The following is a 19,617-nucleotide window of genomic DNA, read 5'->3' as shown; positions in this document are numbered from 1 at the left end:
CCAACACACGATAAAAACTAACTCTACTCCGTCAAGTTATCATTCTCCACAATGTCCACATTTATTTTCCACACCTGCTGTGGGGGCTCAGTGCCAGGCATTAGAGCCATGAGTGGGTTGTCCCCGTTTGCAAATGGCAGCTCCAGTGGTGGCCGTCGTGCCTCAGCTGCCATGGCCACGTTGCACACAGAAATGCATCAATAAATGGTTTCTGGGCTTTCTAGTCGTCTGGTTTTCAGACTTCTTATTGCCAGGAACACTGTGGGCAACATGGAGAAAGTCATTCGGAAGAGGTCATTTTGGTCACAAGAAGACATTTAAAAGTCAAACAAGGTCAAAATAGCGATGAGGGCAAACCTTTCAAGATTGCAACAGTTTGAGAATGATACAACGACAAAACAAATCTGATTAACTCTTCTTGGCCTGCTCGGTTGACGAGCCGGGCGTGTGTGGATATTAAGTTGCTGTCGGCATCCCACGACTTGGCATTTTCTGAAGGCCTATCCAATTGAAGTGGATAAACAATTGTGGATATTTTTACAACTAGGATAACAAAACACCAGATACAATGAAACTATAACAATATTGTTGGCTCATTTGATCATCAATATTGTAATGAGTTAGCATGCCGACCGACGTACAATTATAGTTTTCCTGTGATCGGAACAGGGGTGGTAGCCAAAAGTAAAGAAGATGAGAGACAGTATTGAGGCACACCAGGTCTTTAAGTCAGAGAGTAGTAAGGTCAGGCATGGTATCTCCAAAAAGATATTGGCAGTCTTCGTCTTCCTCTTTCATAGGCAGCATAAGGCTGCAGGGTAGCATCATTGGCTGAGGGCACAGCTATGCCACTGATGCAATGCCCTCTGTAGGTTATGGCAGGAATTTGTAATTTATTTATGGTGCCGGAGATAGCTCACCTATTCTTTACGAAGGACACCAACTAATTTCGGCAGATGGACACCCACCTTTAACCTGTCCATCTGAGAGACAGCATATGTTTATGAATCACCCTGCCTGTAAGACAGGATGACAGTTTGTGGCTGAGTTGAGATTTGAACCCAGGCTAGACAGCTTAGAGGCAAGTGTTATACCTCCAGGCCTTCCTACCATAGTGGCAGTCGAGAGTAGATAGGTTTAAATTGGAATATGATAGATACTTGGATGCATTGGAGATAGATTGGAAAAGGAATGTTGACAGGAATAGGTAGCTTAGGTTGTAGATGGGTCATGGTTTTTGAGGTTGGTGCAGTGCAAGTATGATTGGACAAATGGCCTGCCCCTGTCCCAAAGTTCCAAATTTATCCTTGTATGGAGTGCCAAAGAAGGTACAGGTCAACTGAAAAAAAAAATCCTTCAATGACAACTGCATCAGCGTTAGATTACCAGGCAAATGAAATGGCAACCAACAAAGGAAGATTCCGCACTGCAAACTGAAAAGACCAAGTGAAAGTAGGCTTCAGAGGGCAATAAAGGAACACAGCCAGTGGGCACATGATGCAAAGAGCTGAGTCGGCTCCTCAAAGTTCTGGACCCTGGGAAGAGTCAACAAGTTAAGCGTTGCTGCGACTGCCTGCAAGAACCCCCTACAAGTGGCATGCCAATGTTCAGCCAGCTCACAACCCACTCCCCACCCTTACTCGTTTCCCCACATAACACCACTAAACTTAACACACCACTGTGAGTGACATCCATGCACAGCGGAATGGGAAGCTGCTCTTTCCAGCATGCAATTGAACGAATGCTCACATTGTGGTACTCTTTTACAAACCTCCCACAGTAAAACGTACACACAGATGGAAATTGCTCCAAACTTGCCCTCTTTGTTGTGGAAGTAAATGTAGGCCTTTTTTTTTAGCACTTGTGGCAGACCACACCTGAGTTGTTGCTCACCCTCATGTGTGATCAAGACGCTTATTACTGATACAAAACCATCACCATCACTCTTCATACAGCATGGTGTGAATGCATGGTGAGATTACATGTCAACCAAAATGAAATTGCTTGGTTAAAACAAGATTATGTCTGAGTTTATTTTCATATGGTAAGAAAAGTCAAATATATATATATATATATATATATATATATATATATATATATATATATATATATATATATATATATATATATATATATATATATATATATATATATATATATATATATAAACATATCACATCACACCATTTTAAAGCCTTTTTCCCTGAGCAGGGGTCAGCTTTTTTGGGGCTCTAATCATGGTACCCTATCTTGTGGCAATGATTTTACGGCAGGATGCCCTTCCTGACGCCAACCCTTCAGTCGCCTTCCACACGCAGGGATAATTACCAGAAAACTGGTGCTCATTTTGCAGACATCGGAAGGATGATAGGCTGAGTGAACCCCCCCCCCCCCCCGATGTTAATTTAGTAGCCAGCAGGGCTCGAACTGAGGACCCCGAGGATCCCAAGCCACCACGCTAACCACTAAGCCAACACTAGGCTATATATATCAACCTATATACACACACACTTGTGTATGTATATATATATATATATATATATATATATATATATATATATATATATATATATATATATATATATATATATATATATATATATATACACTGAACAAAAATATAAACGCACCAACCTAAATATCTAAGTCAAGATTGCCATTATGGGAAAATGGTCAAACCGATGATATGTTTGAGCAATGGTTCCTTTGTTTTGCTCAAGACAGATGTTCCCATTGAAATTGACCACTCTGAGTGTGTGGACTCACACGTTGAGTAATCCTTCCCATGAGCACCATGGGGCTTGACAGAGTGATGGTCAGTGAGCATGACCAGGACACAAACACTCCCTATAGCTTGCCCTATAAAAGGCCTCCCCAAAATGTGGACTGGTGCCAAATGTCAACATGCCACAGATGTCACAAATCTTGAGGGAGCACGCCATTGGCATGCTGAATGCTGGGACGTCAGTACGGGCCGTTGCAGCACACTTCAATGTCCACCACTCCACCATTAGCCGCCTGAGAACGCGCCTCAGAGAGACTGGAAGCACCGTGAACCGCCCACATGCCCGGCGACCACGTGTGACCACCGCCGATCAGGATCGTCACATGAGGCTGCAACATCTCCAGGATCGACTCCGACCGGCCAGGAGGACTGCCGATGAGACTGTCGGGCTGCATAACAGGCGCATTTCAGCCCAGACGGTGCTTAACCGCTTGAGGGAGGCCAACCTCCGAGCCCGCCAACCACACCGGGGACTCGACCTCACTGCAGTCCGGCGTCAGACCCGACTGAACTGGGCCAATGTTCACTTGCGCTGGACCCTCGCACGATGGAGGAGAGTGCTGTTCACCGATGAGTCGCGGTTCCAGCTGTATCGGGCTGATGGCAGACTCCGCATCTGGAGTCGGGTTGGGGAGCGCTACACTGACGCCAATGTCCTTCGTCGGGTGTCACACGGTGGTGCAAGTGTTATGGTGTGGGCAGGCATATGCCATGGAGAGCGCACTCGGCTTCATTTCATTGAAGGAAACTTGAACGGGCAGCGGTACAGGGACGAGATACTCAGACCCATCGTCGTGCCGTTTGTGCGCCTTCACCATGTGACGTTTCAGCACGACAATGCTCGCCCCCATGTTGCCAGGATCTGCATGGACTTCCTCGGTGAGGAGGACATTGATGTCCTCGACTGGCCTCCATATTCTCCCGACATGTCGCCCATCGAGCACCTTTGGGACGTTCTTGATCGACGCGTACGACAACGTTACGCAGTCCCAGAGAACGTCCGCCAGCTCCGTGTGGCTCTCCAGGAGGAATGGGAAAACATCCCTCAGGCCACCATCGATAATCTGGTGATGTCCATGCGCCGGAGATGCACCGCTCTGCGCGACGCCAACGGTGGACACACCCGCTACTGACTGTGTGAACTCTGACAGTGACACCTCGGTTGTGTCGGCTGTTGTAGCGCAAAGACTGTCGCCAGAATTCTCAAGGAACTCTTTGAAATTTAATGCTCAATTGTCATGGATTCTATAACCAAATTGTTGTGAAGATTTAGTATTAATGAGTTCGAGGTAAAATAGTAACAATCGCTTGGTGCGTTTATATTTTTGTTCAGTATATATATATATATATATATATATATATATATATATATATATATATATATATATATATATATATATATATATATATATATATATATATATATATGTTGTTGTTCATCTTTCGGCTGCTCCCGTTAGGGGTCGCCACAGCGGATCATCCGTTATGATCCGCATACTGATTTGGCACAGGTTTTACGCCGGATGCCCTTCCTGACGCAACCCTGGTCGCCTCTTACGACACAGGGATCAGGATTTGGGTTTCGCCATGATTCCGGGCTGCTCTACACCCTGCCCAGTGCAGAGCCCCCGTCCTCAAGCGATCCTCCAACCCAAGCCTCCGAGTAGCCGGATTACAGGCGCACGCCACTACGCCCGGTATATATATGTATGTATGTGTATATATATATATATATATATATATATATATATATATATATATATATATATATATATATATATATATATATATATATATATATATATATATATATATATATATCTTCTTCTTCTTTCAGCTGCTCTCGTTAAGGGTCGCCACAGCCGATCATTCGTTTGATCCGCATCGTGATTTGGCACATGTTTTACGCCGGATGCCCTTCCTGACGCAACCCTGATCGCCTCTTTACGACACAGGGATATGGTACACCTATTTTAACCGGGGTATACACCGGCCCAGTACACTGGTACTCATTTCGCCGACCTCGGAAGGATGACAGGCTGAGTCAACCCCCTGGTGTATTAATTCAGTGGCCTAACGGGGCTTGAACTCAGGACCTTTTGGATCCCAAGCCACTGCCCTAACCACTCCGCCAACACCAAGATATATTATATATATATATATATATATATATATATATACATACACACACACACATATATATATTTTTTTCCTTTCGTCACCTCAAGATGTGCTCTGTTTTCTGGAGGTCGGATAACCTGAAGCAAATGCGACAACAAGACTACCAGCAACTTATGGTCCATCAACCATCCATGTGAAACAGAAGTCAGTTTGTATTGTTCGACACGCTCTCAACCGGAACTGTTTTTGATCGCTTCACGGATGATTCTCAGGGCTTTTGGATGGTTCATTACCCAAAGCTGATGGAAACCTGCACAGTGATGTCCTAGTCATTGAGGCTGAACCATGTCATCATTCAACATCTTCAGCACCTAAGGTTTATGAAACTTTGTAATCTACCAAGCAGCGCTCATCATAAAGAATGCCTCGCAAAGAACACCTGCTCTGGTCTGTTCATGGCCACCGACTACCACAGATCTTATGCTTGCATCTGCTGAATATATCATCCCCAGTGAACTGTATAACCTCCTTGCTCGGAGTGTTGGACTGTCAGATGATCTTATAATGACAAACTTTGTTGAGATCATCAATGATCTCTCCGACTCTCTGGAAAATCCTCTTTATCTCTTTGCTGATGACTCTACCCTCTGCTCTACCATCTGTCATCCCTCAGACCGGCAAGCATCAGCTTTTTCACTCTCTGCAGATCTGGGTAAAATCACAAACTGGTCTAACACGTGGAACATGTCTCTCAATCCTGACAAATCTCACACTCACTATTTCTCTCTGAAAGGACCGTCTGGAAACCCACCCATCTACTTTCTCAACAATCCTCTGGAAGAAGTCCTTTCATTCAAGCTTCTGAGACTCACTATCTGCCCCATGATCTTTACTGGGAAAGCCACATTTCCAACCTGGCCTCCAAAGCCAGTCGCCGACTGAGCATCCTCCATCGTGAAAAGTCCTTCCTCGGCCAACCTGACCACATACAAAGCTTTCATCCACAGCCTCATGGAGTACTGCTCTCCCCCCTGGGCTGGTGCTCCTGCCTCTCTCCTTTCTCAGCTTCACGCTATGGAAACCAAGGCATTTAGGATCATTGGTATCTCCCATGGTGAGGCTGAGTCATTGGGTCTCTCACTCTCTTACCGCAGGCAGGTCGGTGGTCTTTCTGTCTTCTACCATCTCCTCTCCAGCCTCGCCCCCCCCCCGCTCTGTCTGTGATATGCCCTCCCCCCTCATATCTCCACAGTGTGCAAAAAAAGTCCACCAACCCCCTTCTGGTAAAACTGCCAAAATCACAAATCACTGCTCACCTTCACTCTTTCATTCCTCTTTTTTCCCGCCTTTGGAATAAACTTCCACACTCTCGTCAATCCCATCCGTCCCTCCAAGTCTTCACAACAGCTGTTCACCACCACCTATCATCCTCCATCCAAAACCACGATTTTTTCTTCCCCGTTAATTCACCCCAAACCCACCTCCTTCAAATTCCCTGCTTTCCTTCCTGAAAGTCCTTGTAATGTCCATCTTGTATACCACATGTTCCCCGCCCCATCCCTCTCCCTACCACAGATCTCCTTATGTCTCTGTTCCCCATTGTTTTGTCCTTCCCTCTCCCACCCCTCTTGTCTCATGCCCCCTTGTTGTGTGTTGTGTGTTAGCTCTCTTACGCACCCCGACAATGTATACATAAAAATAAGAAAGATAGATGATGACGCCAATGTCATATTGAAATCAATCTGCCAAGATATTGTTTCCTTGGCTTTCAAATGTTGCCCCCTAATATAATAAATTATAAATTCCACATCCTCTGATATACATATTCCTGGTGTTGGCTAAATGTTTAGAGTGGAGAGCTTAGGGTCCTCGGGTCCTGAGTTCAAATCCTGCTTTCCGTTGAATTAATACCAGGTGGGGTTGATTCAGTCTGTCATCCTTCTGAGGTTGCAAAATAAGTACCAGCTTGCTGGGATGATTGAGCCATTTGAGTATCCTGTGTTGGAGTGGTGACCTGTCTAGGATTGTGCTCAAGAGCCCAGGAGACTGCTTTGGCAGCACTGATGCGCTGTACAGAGTATGGTTCCAATGGATGGTTCTCCAATGGACATCGATGGACAGCATCAAACATTGAACTGTCGACAACATGGAAGACATTGGACCCAGCCCCAGAGGGTGCCCTCAAAGAAACTGTTGACTGTAACTGTGTGAAAACTCATTGTGAAGGAAGGTTGTGCTCATGTCGTAGGTTGGGTTTGTCTTGCAACGATTTTTGGTCAGTGTAAGAATTGTAAAAGATTACACCACCACTGGCCAAGAACAGTACCTGTGGGATGGTGGCGGTGTCGATGTTAACGGCGATGGGGCTGATGACATCGATGATTAATCTAAAATGCTGGTATTTTGTTGCATTAATTTGTGTTACTGCACACTAAATACTATGAATTGATACAATATAATATACATAATAATGAATGTGCCCAAGTGTTACTGCACATGAAATTATCTGTTTCATTAAACATTGTAAAGTGGGACGAGTCTGACGGAAAATGCAATTTGTTTGCCAATAAATTATGATCATGAGATTCCTTATTACCTCCACACACCCAGGGTGGACGGAGGTTATGTTTCAGCCCCTGTCTGGTGTTTGTTTGTGTACACGATATCTCAAAAAAGTTGTGAACGGATTCTGATGAAATTTGGTGGAAAGGTTGGATGTGTGACAAGGACAAAAAGATTAGATTTTGGTGAAGATCCGAATCCTCAAATTTTTAAGTGAGTCTTCATCATCGAGAGATGTAGCCAAAAGCAATACATACCACGATATCTCAAAGTGGTGGACGGATTCGGATGCTACTTCGTGGACAGGTTGGATGTGTGACAAGGACAAATTGATTCAATTGTGTTGAAGATCCGAATCCGGATACGGATCCGGGTGGAAGTATGCAATCCACCGAGTGACTTTCTAGTTAATACTGGGCCAATGTCCATTGGTAGATAAAGTCCTTCTAAACGGGCATATTTCATCAGAACATATAACACAGACTTCCCACCAAAGATGCCACCTTGCTACGCCTGGATAGCAACCTGGCCCCAACAAGCTCCGGAACCACTTTCGTTGGATCCCCCCTGCTGTCGCCTCTGCTACTGCGGACATCAACCTTTTTTTCTCGAGTAGTTTTGTCTGCACACTAATGGATCACTGATTTCAGAAGGTTTATCTCAGATCCTGTTGGTGTATGTGGTGGCGTTTGTGGCCTATGTTAGCACATTCTGCGTGGGCAAACAGGCAAACGGACCCATTCCCTCTCTTCCAGTGAGGGTAAATATATAAAAGTACATGGAAGGAAGGAACACACAAACAACGAGAACGGCACTCGGTAGAGCACATACCTCCACCAGGCTGAACAGTTTACGTTTTGCGTCCTCCTGTTAGGCCGGATCTGCATACGAAACTGAACCAAAATCGAAACGATTTGTCCTTGTCACCTACCCAACTCGTCCACCTAGTGTTAAGTCATGCTATATATTGTTTTTGGTCCCATCTCTCAATGGTGAACAATCACTTAAAAAAAAAATTTGAAATTCTCGTATCCGGATCTTCATCAAAATCGAATCAATTTGTCCGCATCACATACCCAACCTGTCCACCAAATTTGGTCCGAATCCGTCCACAACTTTTTGAGATATCCTTTTCACAGACAGACAAACAGAAAGAGATGAGTGAAACATTTTTTAAAAACGGTCCTTTTTTGACCTCTAACTTTGAACCCCAATGACTCCTTTTGGCCAAATTACTCACTCCAATGCATCAAAATAATTTCCTCTTCACTGCCCTTCATTGTGATTTAAAAAGACAGAGGGGGAATATCTTCCCCACAATTGTGTTAATTGGAGTGGGTGTGCGTTAAAAAGAAAGATTGGTTTGCGCAGTTTCCTAAAGCAATGCCAATTATAACCCAGATTAAAGTGTTTTCAGAAATTCTATATAACTCTATATTGGCTTCTAAAAATATGTAAATTGCATCGTCCGTTTTTTCTCGTGTAGTTTCCCTTTAACACCCACATCGCAGTTTTCTTAACTCTTACAGCACCATTGTTGACAAAGATTGTTCTATTCGGCTTCTATGCAACTCATTTCAAAGGCAGAATATAATATATGGATGGTCCGATTCTGCACACTCATGAATATAATGCAAAAAAAAAACAAAATCCATGAATTGAAAACAGGTTCAAATTGGTTTCCTTATTGACAGTTGTTGTATGTATAATTTATGTCTCCTTTGATTATAGTGACACAGATTTAAGTAACCATGCTTATGGCCCAAAAACCTACACTCTTGCCAAAGGTATAGTGAGATTATTGTTTTTTTTTTATGTCCATTGGATTATAAATTAGCTTTCAATTGGCTTTCCATCCTCTGATGCAGAACCCCCAGTTATCACTGCACCGGAACATCTTAATCAAATTAAAATTCATCATGAATCAAAATCAGGCTCAAGCAAGTATTCTGTTACCTGTATTCTGATAACTGAAAGCTCTCCTGCTGAAACATCATGCTGTTGTGCATAATGTACCTCTCAAAGGCACCCCCTACACCCCCCCCTCCCCAACCAATTCTCCTTTCATCAAAGTCACTACCCCACTGCTCCTCTCTATTTCCTCCACAAAAAAACTCATTCACTCACACACCTAATTGTTATTTTATGTAAATTGCAGGTCTTTGGAAACTATGAGTCATAGGAGGAAGTTAAAGAAAATTCCCTCCCTGGATTTCCAACTTCCAACCATAGCATTCACCTCCCTTCTTCACAAGCACCCTGAAAGGTTGCAAAGTTTGTTGGGAACACATCCCTTTAATAATGAAACTGCTGTGACGCATCACAAAACATTAGTGGTGCACCACAGGTGCAGGAAGCAGGCGGGAAGAAAACAGCAATTACATTTGTACAAGCAACCAGCAGGCCACCCTTGTAAGAAAGTAAACAAAAGGCCCCCTAGTACGTGGTGGCATGCGTACAGGATACAAGATTTCACCTTCAGAGCTTTAGTCTTCAAGGATCCTGAGAATCATTATTTGTTGATTATATTCTTCAGGCACTCATTGCAAACCAGAAGGTCATTTGTTTCGTAACTAAAGGTAACGTTTTTAACCAGGCTCTATGGCGTAATGGTTAGTATCTCCGCTATGAGTCTGGAAGGCCGCGGTTCGAACCCTGGCCAAGTCATCCCAAAGACTTCAAAAAATGGAAAATTCTGCTTTCTTGCTTGATGCTCAGCATTTTAAACAGGATAGAGCATGTACAAACAACCATAGGTTGGCAACAATAGTAGAGGTTTTGATGTTCCTTATGGCCTCCTCTTGAGTTGAAGTACATTGAAAGAAAACTCATTATAATACTACTCGGCAGTTTTACCCACAGCTTTGCTGACAGGTTTAATTGAAAGACAGCATGTTGTACTTCATAAGCAATCTGCTCTATTCACCCAATCATTTGCTCTCCATCATTTTCCATCTGCTTGGAAGTCAGCCAACATCACCTTCGTCAGCCATCCTTGCTGTTTATATGAAGTACTAGACGACCCGTACGGGTTCCCGTTGTGACAGCGGTTGATAAAACAAGGACAAATGTGTCCAAGAGCAGCGTCCTAAAGGTTTTGTCGGCTAAAAAAAAAAAAATTAAAAAAAAACAACTTCCGATATTTCGTCATGTGCCTTGATTAAGCCAATAGCGAGACCCGTCTTAGTGTATTTACGTATTTATGAAATATAGTATATTTACAAAATAAATAATGTATTTACGAAATTACAATATATTAAATGGAATAATCTTTAAATAGTAACATTAACTTTTCGAAACTTTAAAGCAAATGTCCGAATATATTTAAAACTTCATGATAGACGCTCTCAAAAGGCACCGTCAATGCGAGGATGTGTACAAGTGTTTAGTATTTAAGGAGATCCGGATCGTGTACATAAAAGAGCCGAGTCCTAATATAAAGGTTTTGTCTTCAGAAGAAGAAGAAGAAGAACAACAACAACAAGAACAACAACAACAACAACAACAACAACAACAACAACAACAACAACGCCGAGCTCTCTTAGAGCAGCGTTCGCTATGCGAGACGCTGCTAAAAAATCATTTCAAGAAAAAAAAAAACAAAGATAGCTCCAGCGAACGAGACCCCTGAGGTTGTTTACATTGATCAAATTCTCCCGAAGAGTACTTGACTGAATCGGGAATTGATTTTTTAATAATTTTTTCGTTGCCCGATTTTAACGAAACTTGATACTGCACACCGCAGGAGAATGGTGAGTAAGGTGGGCCGAAAATTTTTGCGCTATCGTGTACCGTTTTGGTACACGATAGCGTATTTGGCTGTATTTTTTTTTTGGGCTGTATTTCGGGAACATACATACATACATACATACATACGTACATACATATACATACAAGATGAGAGTTTTAGTAATATATAGATGGTGCTACAAAAAAAAACACTTGGCTCGAAGCCAGAATCTGGAAGCCCAGCTTTAGGTGCTTTTGTCTGAACGTTTGCTTAAAATGAATGAAATGAAACATTTTTGCTTACAATTAAAGAAAATTTTTGAAAGTTTCAAATTATTCTCACTCAGATTTCAACATCACCAATATACACTACATAGCCAAAAGTATGCAGACACCCCTTCTAATTAGTGGAATTGGCTATTTCAGCCACACCCATTGCTGACAGGTGTATAAAATCAAGCACACAGCCATGCAATCTCGATAGACAAACATTGGCAGTAGAATGGGCTGCACTGAAGAGCTCGGTGAATTTCAACGTGGCACCATCATAGGATGCCACCATTCCAACAAGTCAGTTCGTCAAATTTCTGCCCTGCTAGAGCTGCCCCAGTCAACTGCAACTGCTGTTATTGTGAAGTGGAAACGTCGAGGAGAAACAACAGCTCGGCCACGAAGTGGTAGGCCACACAAGCTCACAGAGTGGGACTGCCGAGTGCTGAAGCGCGTATCACGGAAAAATTGTCCGTCGTCGGTTGCAACACTCACTACTGAGTTCCAAATTGACTCTGGAAACAACTAAACATCAGCACAAGCACTGTTCATCAAGAGCTTCATGAAATGGCCTTCAATGGCCAAGCAGCCGCACACAAACCTAAGAATACCATGTGCAATGCTAAACGAAGGCTGGAGTGGTGTAAAGTTCACCGCCATTGGACTCTGGAGTGGTGAATCACACTTCACCATCTGGCAGTCCGATGGACGAATCTGGATTTGGTGGATGCCAGGAGAAACACTACCTGCCAGAATGCGTAGTGCCAACTGTAAAGTTTCATGGAGGAGGAATAATGGTCTGGGGCTGTTTTCATGGTTCGGGTTAGACCACTTAGTTCCAGTGAAGGGAAATCTTAATGTTACAGCATACAATGACATTCTAGACAATTCTGTGCTTCCAACCTTGTGGCAACAGTTTGCGGAAGGCCCTTTCCTGTTTCAGCATGACAGTGCCCCCATGCACAAAGCGAGGTCCACACAGAAATGGTTCGTCAAGATCGGTGTGGAAGAACTTGACTGGCCTGCACAGAGCCCTGACCTCAACCCCATCAAACACCTTTGGGATGAATTGGAATGCCGACTGAGAGTCAGACCTAATCGCAAACATTAGTGCCTAACCTCACTAATGCTCTTGTGGCTGAATGGAAGCAAATCCCCACAGCAATGTTCCAACATCTCATGGAAAGCCTTCCCAGAAAAGTGAAGGCTGTTATAGCAGCAAAGGAGGGGACCAACTCCATATTAATGCCCATGATTTTGGAATGAGATGTTGGACAAGCAGGTGTCCACATACTTTTGGCCATGCAGTGTATATATTATCAATTTGTTTAAACTGCCTTTCTGGAAGATGATGATTTGTAATAACGGCTACCACCGGGGGCACTATGTGATACATATTTACAAAGAGAGAATTGGGGTCTTCCACCCCCCTCCCCCCACCTTGAAACCCCCTCTTTCAGATATGCTACCCAGACAGAAACCATACTTGGGGTACCCGAAGGCAACATGCAACATTTGGTTTGATTTGGTTCAGTATATTTTTCGTGTTTGAAGCATATATAAACAAATAAATAGACAAATTCAATTTTGTTGTATAGATTATGAACTGTCATTTCCAGCTTTCACAACAATGTAGCTCGATCAAGAGCTATTGCTTGGTGAGAACAAATGAGCAATTTCTGTTGGCTACTGGTGAGAGACATGAGCAGCGTAACATAAATTTTCTTCTCATACGCGGAGCAATTCTCAAAAAAAACATAATGAAGTCTTAAAGAATCAATAAGACACAAATTTGGAGAATGTGAAGGAATTTATTGCATTATAACTGTACCTGATCCTTCCTTTTTCTTTATTTTCAAACTTTCATTCCAGATCAATCTTTGTAATCTTCATGTAAATTGCTTTATGATTTCTTCTGCTCCAGTATTTCAATTGGAAACATCCCAGATAGCACTCCAACATCCACCAAATAAAATTTTGCTGTAGATATCACATATATATATATATATATATATATATATATATATATATATATATATATATATATATATTTATATATATATATATATATATATATATATATACATATATACATATATATATATATATATACATACACACACACACATGTGGCCTCAAAAAGAGTTCACATTTGTTGTCTTGTAGCATCCAGTCCTCCTCACCTTCAACTCTCAGATTCCCCAACAGGTCATCAAGATCATCATCATCATCATCATCATCATCATCATCATCATGTGCCATGCCCTCAGTCAGGGGTTCCCAAACCCAGGGTCGTGACCCAAACTTGAACCCCCCCCCACCTCAAAATCTAAGTTTTTGAGGGGGGGGGTTCATGTCAAAAGCATTTTCTCTGACAATTTTATCATAGGTACACTAGGTACCAGTATCATTTGGGTTGCGAGGCAAATGTGATTTCAAATTTTGGGTCATGGACAAAAAAGTTTGGGAACCACTGCCCTAGGTAGAGCGTCGGTGCTGCTTAAGTAGTTATGAGACTACAATCATGGTCAGATTGCCATTCCAACTCAGGAAGTCAGGAATTTCTTTATGGTGCTGGCGATAGTTCACCTACTCTTCGCAAAGGACACCATGGGATCTTTAACATCCACCAACTAATGCCGGCAGATGGGACGGCACACACACATTTATGAATCACCCTACCTTTGAAACACCAGGATAACAGTTTATAGCTGGGTCAAGATTCAAACCCAAGCGAGACGGCTTAGAGGCGAGTGTGCATTATTATTGGCTATCCTGCCAGCCCTCCCGAACAGGTAACATACCAAATTGTTCATTCACTCCATTTATTACCGTATTCATGTGGTTCCATTGCTGTTACCCGTTTCAGACCATTCTTTTTTTGCATTCACCATTAATAAAAGTTCACAATGATTAAGGGCATAATAGGCACCAAACCTATCATAACAGGTTATAGCCCATTCAGTATGTTCCAAAAAAAAGAAGACGTTAAGAGAGTACATCAACAATCCATTGTAGCTTTTCAAAACAACTTCAAAGCTCAGAAGTACAGTTATCAGTTGAACAGGTGAGCGAAACAAAAACCAGGTATGAGGATTGGTTGGCACTGGCAGGCAGCAGAAAAATTGAACCTCATGAAAATCGACCTGACGTCGGCCTAAATCAAACTAGAGTGAAGTTGATAGCACGCCATCGCAAATCCCCATACTTCCCAGCTGAAGCAATGTTTAAAGATGGCAAAGAGTTCCACCAGGAATGACCCAATGTCAAATTTGTAGTTAAAATTTTTACCCTGTGCTCACGAAACAAAAAGCGGGGTTAAGCGATCAGCAGCATACATACATACGTCGTAAGTGTCTGCATTTTGTTAAGAACGTACATCGAAAACCGTTCAGCGGAGGAAATTGAAACGTTACCATGTTACATGACCATGTGATATAGTTGTCACCCTTTTGAGGTCAACATCGGCCAATTTTCTAAAATCATAAATTTTCATCTGATTGATTACAAACTTGAAGAAGATTTCCATATCAAGTCACTGAATTCAACCACCCACTATTTTTCAGGTCAACATCAGCCATAAGATCAACATTGACCGAAATTGCTAAAATTGTCAATTTTCATCCGATTGACTTGAAATTTGAAAATGATTTTCAAACCAGCTCACTGAATTCAACCACCAATTATTTTTGAGGTTTACATAGGCCAAAAGGTCAACATGTGCCAAATTTCTGAAATCCTCAATTTTCATTCAATTGATTTGAAATTTGAACAGGATTTGCAAATCATGTCACTAAATTCAACCACCAACTATTTTTGAGGTCAACATGTGCCAAATTTCTGAAATCCTCAATTTTCATCTGAATGACTTGAAATTAAACAGTATTTGCATACCAGATCAATGAATTAAACCACTCGCAATTTTTGAGGTGAACATTGGCCAAAAGGTCAGCATTGGCAAAAAGGTCAACAGAGGCCAAATTTCTAACATTGTCAATTTTTATCTGATTGACTCGAAATTTGAAGAGGATTTTTATATCAAGTCACTGAATTCAACAATCATTTTTTTTTGCTCAAAATGTCAAGATATGCTTGATTTATAAAAAAAATTGAGTTAAAAACTACATATATCATGATTTCTCAAAAAGTTGTGGATGAGTTATGACAAAACTAGGTGGATTTGAGTTAGTTCGGTGACAAAAGAGTTGGCTCGCACCAAGTTCTTCTCAAGACTGCACGGGGTACGTATTCCAAGAATACCATCTAATTTCTCCCGTTTTGACCCCTGCGACATGAACTGAGTCAAATTTTAAAAAAAACTCCATATTTCATGAGTCTCCAAATGATCGTATATACACGTTTCATTTTGAAATGTTTTAAAATGTGCCTGTAATTACATTTTTCAGTATTTAACCTTTTGACTCCACCCAAAGGAGTGGGACAAAGATGACACTGCTCTTGCACCTTCTTGCCATGTGGTGATCATAACTACAAAGTTTGGTGAATTTCTGCCCAACCGTTTAGGAGGAGATAGCATGATGGATGGACAGGTAAACAGACAAACATATAGAGCCAAATACAATATCCCCCGTTTTTTTGTCAAAAAGAATGGGGATAACAAGTCATGATTATACCTGCTTGAGTGTACCAATACAGAGTTCACAGACCTTGAGAAAGCAAACAATATTCACAGATGACTTTGAAGGACAGACTCGATTTGAAAAATGGAAGGTAAATCGTCCTTAGCTATAATAGCAGTTCATTAATTTTCACATATTGTGCACAAATACTGTGTGTAACCTGTACTGGGATCCCTTACAAAAGAACGATTATAATTGACCAAGCCCTTATCAACAACATAACTGTAATGTCAGCTAAAATACTTTACGACAAGATAAGTGAACACGGTAAATGCAACTCCCATAAAAAGAATGAGGATAAGATTTGTATGAACCAAGCAAAATGAAGCCATGGACAAAGGTATTGAAAAAGAAAGCACCAACAAAACTTACAATAAAATACAGGTACCTTTGAGCTTAATAAGAACAGTATATGTGATATGTAGAGCAAAATCTATCACATAAGGTGCAGCCCAACATCTTACAGCTGTCTGTGCTGCCACAGCTATCATGGTTTTGCCATTATTGTATTTTATTTCCCCAGGGTAGACAGATCTATATCGTACAAGGTACATTCAGCCAAATGTTCGTCATAAACTGATCATCAAAGCACGTTCTTGGTGACTGTCTTGCCGTGAAGTCATGGAAACAACATTAATCCACATTTTCGTCATGGCAGTGAGGCAAAGGCCAGGTGCACAAACACCAAGTACCATGCTCTTTGCAAAGTCAATGACGCCCTTCCGCTTGCTCATGCTTTCTGCCTAATCACTGGGCACACATGCATTTCTTAAGAAGCTTTCAAAAGCTTGCCATGCCAGAAGGACAATGACAGGGCCAAGTTACGAGTACAAATATATGCACTTAAAATACGGCAATTGTGGATTACTGTTGGAGTGAAATAGAGTGCACCAATAATGTTTTGGCAATAAGCAGAAAGACAGCAGCGTTTCAATTTAACTTTGGTCTACACCCATTAGGTTAGGTTAGGTTAGGTTAGGTTGAGGCTTTGGAAGGTCGATTGTGGATATTATCACGATTTGATGTAATCCACTATCTTGAAGTCTGAAGTCCCACTGGTCCTCTTTCTTTTTCCGTCAGCACAAGTAGAGCCTATAAAATGTATAAACTTGGAAAAATACACACCATTCTCCACTCTTAGAGACTTCTTGCAGTCTGTGAAATTTGTGAGAAGTAAAGGTTAAAAAGACAGCTGATCATCTGAAATCACACAGAAGCAAATTGGAGGAGTATTAATTTTACATTTTGATTTATGGCAAAAAATTTTTGCAAACTTTGGATAGAGACATTTGCTTGATTTATCATTTAATGTAGGTCATATTATCTTGAAAAATGGTGTCTATATTTTTATTCATAAAAAAATAAGCCTCTTAAAATGTAAAAAAAAATTTTAAAAAATCAATTACTCCACCGGTTGCAGAGTAGTAAACAAATTATTCCGGTAACATTAATAAAACATTTCCAGTATGGTGGGATTCAAACAGATGTGGAGGGGGTGGGTTCCCAAAGATGTCTGAAGCCCATCTTTTACAGAGAAATGCAAGAGCAGTGAGTGACATGTACATGTGGCTTACAATTGTACTGTTAATATTTAAATAATAACCAATATGGGATTGAAGCTGAAATAAATATCAAAATAAGGAGCATACAAACGATATGGTAGGGCAAGAGGGGAAAATACGGGAAAAAATGATTAAGGGAACCAGCTTTTACCAGACTTAGTCGGGTCATGGTAAGAGCGTCCACTCCGAGTCCGGGAGGTCGGTAGTTCGTATCCCGGCTGAGTCATAACAAATACTTTAAAAATGATACTGTACGTGCTGCTTCCTTGCTTGACGTTCAGAATATAAAAGGTTAAGAGCACGGACGGACAATCCCCCTTGGTTGTCATCAATGGGGAGGAAATACCTCCTCAGGAAATGCCCCGCTAAGTGAGGTGAGAAAAGTGTCGCCATAATTGCGATGTTGCTGGTACTTAGAGTGCCCCGGGAAGTGACATCACATCCCCAACCTCAGTGGCTGTATTTGTTTCGTCTAACAATGTTGTGTTGTGTCACATATGTTTAGTCTGAATGTTCAAGTCTGTGTGTGGCAGCTCCATTACGAACATTAGATCATGTGAAAAACTAGAAAGGCAAACATCGATGTCAAGACGTCGCAAATATTCCTCCACCTACATTATTACATCATTATACATACTTTTACCAAGTTTGATTTAAATCCCTGAACCCAGATACAAAATATTAAATAATTCTGGCTGCCAGACCATGTGTCTGATCAGGTTGAAATTTAAAACATAGCTTCCCCCATGACTACTAGATCATAATTATGATGTTTCACATCAATTGATGAAGTGGTTCAAGAGAAAGAGTTTTTTTTAAAGATTTTCTCTCAATCCAATATGGCTGCCAGACAATATGACCTATTAATTATCCATGAACATCCTGGTATTCCCAAGACTTGGGGAACATGTGTGTGAAGTTTCATCTTGATCTCTCTGGCCGTTCTGGAGAAGAAGATTTTTTTAATGATTTTAGGGTGTATCAAATATGGCTACCAAACCATGTGACCAATGACATCAAAGGTGGAGAACTTTTTATTCCTCATGGATAGGCGATCATACCTATAAAGTTTTTCCTCGATCTGTTCAGCTCTTTCGGAGAAGAAGATTTTTGAAGGTTTTTATGTTAAAAACAATATGGTTGCTGAAGAACATGACCCATAACATCATCAATTCCACCCACCCCCCCCCCCAATACAATTTAGCCCCAAATGGCCCTCAAAAATTTTCATACTGATCGGATAAAGCATTCAACATACGTAATTATGGAATCATGATAAAACCACCTATGACATCATCAAAAAAAAATCACACTTGTTTCCCATGGGGAGTACTTGACATGTGACAGTTTCAATTTTTAGCTCGCCTGTTCAAAGAACAGAGAGCGTGAGCATCAGCGTCAGCATCAACGTGAGCATGAAAATGTTAGTTTTTGGTGCAAGTTATTTCCTTTCTAATGTTTTTATCCACCACACTATTTTTTACTGATTACAATATACAAATACATATATTGCTTTAAAATTATTTGGATCAAACTTCACTGCAATGCTTTATAAAAAATATTATTAGACTAGTCTTTTAAAAAAGATAAATGTATAAACAGGCGAGCATTGGGTGGCTTTGACACAAACTCTGGTTTTCCATGGAGTGGTTTTGGTGATACAGAAGTCCAAAGTTTTTCTATTTTTCCAATATGGCTGCCACATTACGTGACCTATGATGTCATAATTATCATTAAAATATTCTACATTAGCAGTCGCACCTTTTGTGAAAATTTTGTGTCATTCAGATAAGTGGTTGATGAGAACACAATAATTAGCATGGACGTACGTACGTACAGAAGGACGGACTGCACCGAAAACGTAATGTCACCGGTGCCTTAAACAGTAGAGGCATAAAAAAAAAATATGACCGCACATCCTGAATCAGAAAAAAACAGTCACTCAAAC

The 19,617-nt window shown here is 41.3% G+C and overlaps 1 protein-coding gene across 3 annotated transcripts in view; it reads right to left on the bottom strand.

The window, feature by feature from the left end:
- The window catches only part of FNDC3A (fibronectin type III domain containing 3A), a 397,009-nt gene that overhangs the window by 307,756 nt on the left and 69,636 nt on the right, over positions 1-19,617 (bottom strand). For all 3 annotated transcript variants that reach the window (XM_085889158.1, XM_085889163.1, XM_085889159.1), the window contains exon 2: positions 75-259. In XM_085889158.1, coding sequence (XP_085745284.1) covers positions 75-173 — 99 coding nt within the window. In that variant the 5' untranslated portion in view covers positions 174-259. The remainder of the gene's footprint in view (positions 1-74; positions 260-19,617) is intronic.

Source organism: Eptatretus burgeri, chromosome 7, assembly GCF_056783735.1.
Source record: "Eptatretus burgeri isolate ZD-2024b chromosome 7, Ebu_testis_v1, whole genome shotgun sequence".
Taxonomy (NCBI): domain Eukaryota; kingdom Metazoa; phylum Chordata; class Myxini; order Myxiniformes; family Myxinidae; genus Eptatretus; species Eptatretus burgeri.
The sequence above is the reverse complement of the archived record's forward strand: the minus strand, read 5'-3'. Positions and strand labels throughout refer to the sequence as shown.